The sequence below is a fragment of the Coffea eugenioides genome, chromosome 8, assembly GCF_003713205.1.
Source record: "Coffea eugenioides isolate CCC68of chromosome 8, Ceug_1.0, whole genome shotgun sequence".
In the NCBI taxonomy this organism is placed as follows: domain Eukaryota; kingdom Viridiplantae; phylum Streptophyta; class Magnoliopsida; order Gentianales; family Rubiaceae; genus Coffea; species Coffea eugenioides.
Genome location: NC_040042.1, coordinates 44,267,453 through 44,276,445, shown reverse-complemented (window position 1 = coordinate 44,276,445; position 8,993 = coordinate 44,267,453). Strand labels below are relative to the sequence as shown.

At 37.3% G+C, this 8,993-nt stretch overlaps 2 protein-coding genes across 2 annotated transcripts; one reads left to right on the top strand and one right to left on the bottom strand.

Moving 5' to 3' along the window:
* The first annotated feature begins 1,195 nt into the window (after window positions 1–1,195).
* Window positions 1,196–3,094, top strand: LOC113779960 (protein DETOXIFICATION 56). The gene has a single exon (XM_027325764.1). It carries the CDS (start codon window positions 1,474–1,476, stop codon window positions 2,986–2,988), a length of 1,515 nt encoding a protein of 504 aa, XP_027181565.1. The 5' UTR covers window positions 1,196–1,473; the 3' UTR covers window positions 2,989–3,094.
* On the bottom strand, window positions 3,062–8,082 carry LOC113779961 (ATP-dependent Clp protease ATP-binding subunit CLPT2, chloroplastic). The gene is made up of 6 exons (XM_027325765.1): window positions 7,762–8,082; window positions 7,628–7,666; window positions 7,427–7,536; window positions 5,392–5,571; window positions 3,588–3,712; window positions 3,062–3,295 (listed from the first exon to the last, which is right to left on the bottom strand). The coding sequence occupies exons 1-6, from the start codon at window positions 8,004–8,006 to the stop codon at window positions 3,263–3,265; spliced, it is 732 nt and encodes a 243-aa protein (XP_027181566.1). The 5' UTR covers window positions 8,007–8,082; the 3' UTR covers window positions 3,062–3,262.
* Window positions 8,083–8,993: the final 911 nt, after the last annotated feature.

The following is an 8,993-nucleotide window of genomic DNA, read 5'->3' as shown; positions in this document are numbered from 1 at the left end:
TTGGCAATGCGGAACGAATTATTTGCTTGCTTCTTTCGAGAACAGACAGCAATCTTTTGGTTGATCTGGTATCGTAATCTGGAACTTTTATGCACGGCCCACCAAATGCTTCATGACCTGAAATTCAAAAGTGAAGGGATAAGGAGAATTTAAAAAAAGAAATCAATCGACTGTAGCCCATTTTCTTCTTTTTTTTTTTGAACAAAATTATTTTTACTCTCATTTTTGTTAATTATGCTCCTATTATAAAAAAAATAGAGTGCAAATAATATTTCCTTTTTTTTAACAAAATGATTGGTGTTGTCCGAACTGTACGTAATACGCATGCAGTGCAGAGCGGAAGGCCTGTGATACAAGAAAATGTAGGAAATCATGAGACAAATGATTATGGTACAATGATCAAAATTTCCATCAACAAAAAAAATGATTTTAATCATCCAAATGAGAGAATTCCTAGCCCCTTGGGCGATGCAAGCAAGGGGCAGTGCAGGACGAATTATTTCCTTGCTTCTTTTGAGAACAGACAGCAATGGTGTCATATTCTGGATCTTTTCCGCACGGTCCACCAATTGTTTTTTTTTTTTTTTCTCGAAACGGAATGAAACACACACAAATAATGAGAGACACGCAGAAAGTATCAGTAAACCGGTCTGAAAGCAATCTAAGGATAACCCACAAGAAACACTCATCCAACCAATTGGTAACAGGAATTGCTACAGGTCCACCAATTGCTATGTGACCTGAAATTTCAAAAGTAGAAAGTGTAGGGATAAAGAGAATTAAAGAAAGAAATCAATCGACTAGCCCTTTTTCTTCTTGTTTTAACTTCCTCTTTATATATATATATATATATAAAGAAAATGATTGGTGTTCTGCGAACCGTACATAGTAAAATAGAGCAAAGGCCTTGTCATTTATCCTTAGCATTAATTGATTATAGTACAATGATCAAAATTTTCCAGCTAAGGTATTATTAGGTTCATGCGGGGCCTTGGGAGGGATTACCTTTTCTGCATGGAACTGAATTCTATAAATGTCTGGGACACTGGATTTGCGTTTAAGATTTAAAAAAAAAAAGTAGATGAACCTGTGAAGTTGGGCAAGTGGTAGATGTTATTCCTATGCAAAGGTAGCAGCAAACATAAATCCGGTAATTATTCATGAGGCAGTTAGTTTACCAATAAGACATTTCTGAACCAAGCATTGCGATTCCCATCAGCATCTCTAACCAATTAAAGCTTTAGCTTGCAGAATCATCACGCACTATAAATCTACCAACAAATTCTCTTCGTTTTGGTCATCATAAAGCCAAGTTTTTGGGGTCATCTTTCTTCAGTATACAACTCCTTCACGAAATGCATGCACTCCCATATGATATCATTCGCTTCTTTTATTGACTTGCTTCTCATTTTTTCAAGTTAGAGATCCCGGTCACCAAAATCCCACTAGTGTCTTGCAATCACCATTCTTTCCATGGCATCGAAACTAGAAGAAAACACAGCAGACAAACTTCATCTTGAGCCTTGTTCACCTTCAAGTCCCAAAGAAAGATGGTCTGGGAACATGGTATCTTTGATCCTTTCGGAGTTAAAAGTGCAACGAGGTATAACAGTTCCAATGTTGGCAATGAATTTTACATGGTTTGCAAGGATTGCCGTCACAACTGCATTTCTTGGACGGCTTGGTGAGCTTTCCTTGGCTGGTGGTACACTTGGTGCCACCTTTTCTAATGTGACCGGTTTCGCAGTCTTAAACGGGCTCTGTTGTGCCATGGAACCCATATGTGGTCAGGCCTTTGGAGCTAAGAACTTTAAGCTTCTTCACAAGACCCTTGTCATGGCAATCATTGTACTGTTGGTGGCAAGCGTACCCATTTCTATCTTGTGGCTTTACGTTGACAAGATCCTCATTCAGTTTGGCCAGCAAGAAGAAATTTCGGTTGCCGTGAGGAAATACCTACTGTATCTCCTTCCTGATTTAGTTGTCTATTCATTCTTGAGCCCTTTGAAATCCTACCTAAGCACACAAAGTCTAGCTGTTCCTATAATGTTGAGCTCAGCTTTTGGATTAGGCTTTCATGTGCCCATCACCATGTTACTCTCAAGAGCTAGGGGCTTCGAAGGAGTGTCCATGGCAGTTTGGATGAGTGATCTTGTAGTAGTCGTTCTACTCGCCTTCTATGTTTTGATAGCAGAACATGGAAAGCGAGGGAACTGGAATGGAGGAGGCTGGTGGGAGCAAGGAATTCATGACTGGAAGAGGTTGCTAAAACTTTGTGGTCCTTGTTGCATCACCACTTGCCTTGAATGGTGGTGCTACGAGATCTTAATGCTGCTAACCGGAAGGCTTCCAAATGCCAAACAAGCAATTGGAATCCTAGCAATTGTAATGAATTTTGACTACTTACTTTATTCAGTGATGATTTCACTATCGACCTCTGCATCTGTTCGCATCTCAAATGAGCTTGGAGCAAACCAGGTTGGCCCTGCTTATCGATCAGCATACATATCTGTAGGCATTAGTGTAATCTCAGGCATTATTGGAGCGTCTGTAATGGTATCAGCAAGAGACAGCTGGGGCGGTTTATTTAGCCACGAAAAAGGAATCACGAGCAATGTGAAAAAGATGCTGTTGATAATGGCTGTAACAGAAGTTTTTAACTTTCCATTGGTAGTTTGTGGAGGAATAGTACGAGGAACGGCTAGACCAAAATTGGCCATGTATGCCAATATCACGGGTTTCTATTTGTTTGCCTTACCCGTTGGAGCTGTTTTGGCTTTCAAGATCCATCTTGGCCTTCCTGGGATATTGATAGGCTTCTTAAGTGGATGCATTGTTTGCTTGGTTCTGTTGGTGGTTTTTATAGCACGGATCGACTGGAAGGATGAAGCAAGGAAGGCAAGATCGCTGACTTCATCCCCTGTGGAGGAGGAGATCAAGGATCACGAAGACCACAAGAATTCTGGAGTAAATAATGTTGCATTATGACAAAGCACAAACAGGATTCCAGGAACAATTTCTCTTAATGCCTAACCATTCTGCTGCACAAAGCTTGCCCAAAGAAAATGGTTACTCTGATCACTCTATCGATTTACTCTCCGGGATAGCTAATCTCTATTTATTACAGTGCTTGCACAACAAGAGAAGCCAGCAAAACAGACGATCAGATCAAACTCCGCCGAATCAAATCAAAGTTGAGTTAGTCTCACAAGTAAAAGCATGCATCCAAAGGCCAAAAGCTTTGGAGACTAAAGCATTAGATTCAGTTGCGTAACCTTGCAAATACATGCTCCACCTGTCCATCAGCACGTAGATATTGTGGAATCAGTATTATTCTTCTCTTCCCAAAACCCAAGCCCCTCATATCCACCTTCTGTTTCTCCCTCTTACAAAAATAAAAAGGCAAAACACGGGAATATTGTCATCAAGTACTGGAATCAACTTGTCCTCTAAAAATGTGTAACCATTTCTTTAATAATCGCATGAAATAATTCATTCATGTAGTTTTCAGGCCTAAAAATGATATCAATTGCAACAATTAAATCCAAAAGCTATTAATCGTCTATAAATCCAGGTTCAGAAATTACAGATTTCAGCTCTTGAGCTTTCTCATCATTAAAGCCAAAGGCAGCCAATATCTTGTGCCCTGGTGATTCGTCTTGTGACCACACTCCAAGTAGCAAGTGAGCAGTTGTAACTTCCCGATCGTCACCTGCATTCACATGCATGTTCCCTGAGAATATAGAAAAGCATAGACATTCCATTTTCTGCAGGCAATAAAGGCAACTTTAGAAACACAAAAAAGGCATCTCACATCATGTACTTCTTTCCAGTACACAACAACAAACCTACACCATCCATTGTTTAATTCTTTTGCTGATAAAAAACGCATGTCATGGAAAACTAGGGCCGACGAGCCATGACATCTAGGAGTACAAAAAAATAAAAGAGCTTTTACTGGCTCTAGGACAACCACCTCAAGCTTCCAATGCCCATTATAATCTTGATCTAGTGCATTCCTACTGATTGTTGTTGCCCTTCCAATCAATATTCCAAGTGTTCATGTTATACAAGTGTCTCGCTTGAATTGTAGCAGGAAGATTCAAGCTAACAGCCAAAACTTGCCAGCATGAAAACAAATTACGAGCCAACAAGACAAGATAAAAATGATCAGCAAATTGCTTCACATATATCCACAGGATAAGGTCTAGCAGAAGTTTCGGTTTCAAGGTAAAATCTGAGTATTCGACTCAAAGAATGTTGGAGCACCAAGTTTCTTTAGTTGGTTAGCTTCAAGATTTATACAGATATTGAATTTCTAATAAGGTGAAAAAATAACTTGAAGGGACAGTAATCAGTGAGCAGAGATTCACTCATTTATTGGGGAATCATTTCTTTATCAACAAAACTAGAATCGAAAATCTTTTCTAGGCAGCAGAAGATACAAATAAAAGTGATTCTTCTCCTTCTACTTTCGTCTATATTAAGGCCTTAAAGCTAAGAGCTTTACGTTCATACATTTGTTAATATAATATTTCCCCAGTTCCACATCTTCTAACACCTTTTGATATTAAAGATAGTTATTCTCCCTTTGCTTCCTGAGTTTCTTTGTTCGTTAATACTAAGTTTTGATGTGCAATTAAAGAACTCAACCTATTTCTATCTGGAAAAATTTGTTAACCATTTATTTGTTATAACCATGTTCTCTAAATTTGTCCAATAATTAACCGTTTGAGTGTTGCGGTGTCCTTTTCTTTGGCCGCCAGGCATCTGAATATTCCCCAGGTCATGCTGTACACATTATTCAGCTGATAATTTACCCCATTTTAGTTGCCCAGGATTCTTTCATTTGCTATTGATTCAGCACTCAGATAGATCCACGACTAAAATGCAGTCACCAAAAAGTTCCGTCCTTTCAGCTTATGTTTCAAAAACTGTTTTCCTATTCTATCCTTTCCAGTTCTGCCACGATCACCAGTTTGCTGCACTTGTTGATATTTAGCAACACTACCATGCAATATAGCTGATGCATGAATTAGAACTTCCAATCAATTTTTTGAACAAACTAGTCTGCAACCATGATAAAGCACCTCTTTCTTGATCCATATGAAATACCTGATCCTCGATCTTCCCTTTAATTTTAATTTCATAATTCCATATAACTAACGCCTTGTAGCTTTCTGAGCTTCATGAACAGACTATAAAAAAGAGTAAGATTGCTCAACCCCAATCTAATGTGCGAGCTCTTTTGAAAAAGACAAGCTGACTATAATTGATTCCAGCAAAGTAATGAGTTAAAATCAGATCATAGATCATACTGATCAAAAGAAGGAGGTATCTCAAATTTGAATTGACAGATAAACCACCTCGGTAGATGTAGTAGAAGCATACCAGATTTGAGCTTTTCATCGACAGCCCAATCAAGGGCTCTTTGAGCATCTTCAGTCAAAGGAGGATGCTCAGGACTGAAAAAATACATATCTGCCTTTCCAAGTAGCTTTACAGTTTCTTCACGAACTTTCGAAAGTGTAATTCCATTTGCCCGCAAAAAGTTTGAAGCAAAATTTGTTCCTAAAAAACAAAAGATTTTGAAACATGGGTGAAATTTTGTGAAATAAATCACATTCATCTGCAGAAATAAAACAAGAATCAAAGATGGCCATGCATATTATTTATAATCATGGGTAGTTCCATTGATGAAAGAACTGTAATTTTATCATGCATCACAGGAAAGAGTTCTGGATTAGTGATTTAGAAAAGTTTTAGAAGCTCTATTGAACACATTTTTCTCTCAACTGATTCTTTGTACAGAAGACATATTGGAATGGAGGATGATTAGCTCCCTCTAACTCGACCATTTACACGATTCTATCTCAATTAGCTGAAGACAAAGTGTAGGCAAGTGATATGATGAGTTACATATGAGACATCAAAAAGGTTCAAGCCCAACTAGAAGTTACACATGTCATCAAATAATACAGATACACAGAGGCTCCTAAAATGCTAAACCAAAAAAGAGTACTAATATAGTCATACCTTGGCTGCTGTATAGTTCTTTTCTGCCCTTGCCAAGGCCCAGCTGTTTTTTTCAATTTCATGTAGACCAAAACTGGAAATATAAGAGGAGCAGTTCCAAAACTATACTGCTTTTTCTTGACTAAGGAAAACCACCAGCTAAATATATCGATGATCTAGAGGGGAATTGAAAGAACCCAATTTACTTAACATCCTCTTTACTTAGTAAACAAAGAGAATAGTCCTTGTGCATTTATGTTTCCCATTCCCATCCCTTTTAACTTGAATCACTCCAATAATACTACTAATTAACTTCTTTAAGCATGGCAGACAAAACCGAACCATAAATTAATGAAACAGAGAGCCTTAAAGACATGATTTCTTTCAATGCTTAGACATAATTACAAGTGACTAAGTGAGAAAAAGTGGAGATAGAAGCAGAGACTCAACTTTGCAAGAGAACGTAGCATTACTAACTCTGAAGCTAAATTGAGCTAAGAAAATAGGATCAAGTTGATTGAGTTCTGTTTGAAAGATAGTTTGGTCACAACTGCTTATCCATCAGTCTTTGTCGAACATAGCCTGTTCAGTTTCATTTCCTTGGTTCTCCAAATTTATGGCAGTATGCTGAATGGAAATGAAACCAAATAAAGACTTAATGTCAAAGGTTTTGGTTTTACAATTGCATGACAGAATTTGACATCAAGCTGCAAATTTATGTATGAGGGAATACTCAGCTCTAGTTGAGATAAGTGTATAACACTGATAAGAGCCCTGGTTGACAAAAAGCAGCAACATTAAACGGGCAAAACTGTGATTACCATGGCGTATTGGCAACATCAGCCCAGATCTTGAAAATTTTTTCTTTTATTTGTCTACTACTGCCCTTAACTTCTCACTTATTTACATCTGATTTAGCAAAGGTATGCCCTTGGAAGCTATTATGCAGGCACTTACAAACAACTTGGTACTACCAATGTCACAAGGTAGACGGATCATGGCTTCCATATACTGTTCCCCTATGGCTCAGTTCATTTTATATTGAAAAGGTCCCTAATCCTGCAATACGTGAAAGATACCACAAGGGTTCTACCGTTCTACACGTTGTTGATCAGAAATTCGTTATATCTACTACCTCGTAAAAACAAACAGTAACTAGATTATGCGTTCATTGACTCGATTGGATACTTAACTGTATCGTTGTCCAATCGAAAACTACTTTTCTTCTACTGAGGTTTGTTAAACTAACTAATCACTCAAAACATAAGTTCATCCTCAAGCAAACAGACTAATTTGTTGCATAATGGAGTAAGCACATGTTACATGAATATGAAGACGATAAATCAATAACCAAAACCATACCGTCCAGCACTAAACAAATAACATTATTAAGGGAAAAAAATTGACCAACCCTCAATTAAGATTCCCATAAGAAGAGCTGCAGTCCCAGTAGTTGGATACTTGAGCTTCCTAGCTTCCAATTCAGACATTACAAATGACTTTATTGCCTTCGCTGACCATCTACAATTTCAACAAAACCCATAATGCAAAATCCCAATACAGCAATCAAACAATCACAGTTAAGCAACAAACAAGCTCAAAAAATACCCACTTGGGAACTTTCTCAGCTGAAGCAACCCTCTCAGGATTCCTGCGACATCAATAAAAATCCCAACTTTATTCTATTTTCCTGCAAAAATAATATAATCAAACTTAAAAAGAGAACAAGAAAAATTGAAACTTTACGAAGTGGGCAGGCTAAAAATGACAGTGGCTTTAATGGGTCGATGTCTTTGGATAAAGGGTCTGAGATTAGAGGAATGGACCGATATTCTGCTTGTGCAGCCCAGCCATGGACCCCGTAGTGTGTGACTCTGTGATTTTAACATGTTTTGGGCTGTAAAAAAGTGGTTGGTGTGCTTCCAATTCTGTGGGGAAATTCCAGGTGGAGTAGTTGCTGGCGTTGAGAGAGTATGAGCAGCCATTTTCATGCCCAGAAAGTTTGTACTGGGTTAAGGGAAAATGAGTTGAAAATTATTTTCTGGATTGGATAGGAAGACTGAAAGAGGCTGCAGAAATTGTTCTTAACCTTTCTCTTTATTTTTTTTATTAATTAATATACTTGCAATTTTTGACAAATGGCTACGACAGCGTTTAAGATAAGTGACATTGAAAAGTTTGAGACTCGTGCGTTGCCCACAATGTGCTCGATTTCTCGTTTATTTCTTACAATGATAAAAATAGCTTAGGTATCTAGTTGCTTAATTCAACATATAGTAACATATCTATATTTTTTTATACATAAATAAGCAGAAATACAGAAGAAAAATTAAATATTGAATAATTAAAATTTGTTATGAAAAGAAATTTTCATCTATGAAATTAGTCAACCCATTCATCCTCCTTCCCCCTCCCCGAATTTTATAAGAAATGAAGGCCCTGTTTTGTAAGTAAATTTTTTTGGTATTTGTCTAAAATTTTATTGTAACTTATTGTAGAAGTTTTTTAAAAAAATTTTGAAGTGTGTAAATTTTAAAAGTGTATAGTTTAAAATTTTTGAAAAATTTTTTGAGATTATTGTAGATAAAAATTTTCAAAAAACTTATAGCAGATAAACTTGACAAAAAACTCAAGTACCAAACAGGGCTGAAGTTAGCCCCCGTGGAGAACAGGCCATTCTCCACTCATTGGAAACCCGGAAATTTGTCTGAAATCGTAGGCTAGAGGCGAGGAAAGGAAGTTCCCATGCCATCAGTCTAGCTCACCCCATCTTCTTCTTAAACAAGCACTCGTTCCTCAATCTTCTTATTATGATTTGGATAAAGAATTTTGAATCAGCATTATGTGATATGATGGTACAAAAAAAAAAAGAGAGAAAGTAAATACACTAGGTATGTATTACCAATTTGGTAGCAACATAACTTTAGCTGTAATTAAATCAAAAGTAGTCAAAATGAGTTTGAAGCTTCTCCTAAGCA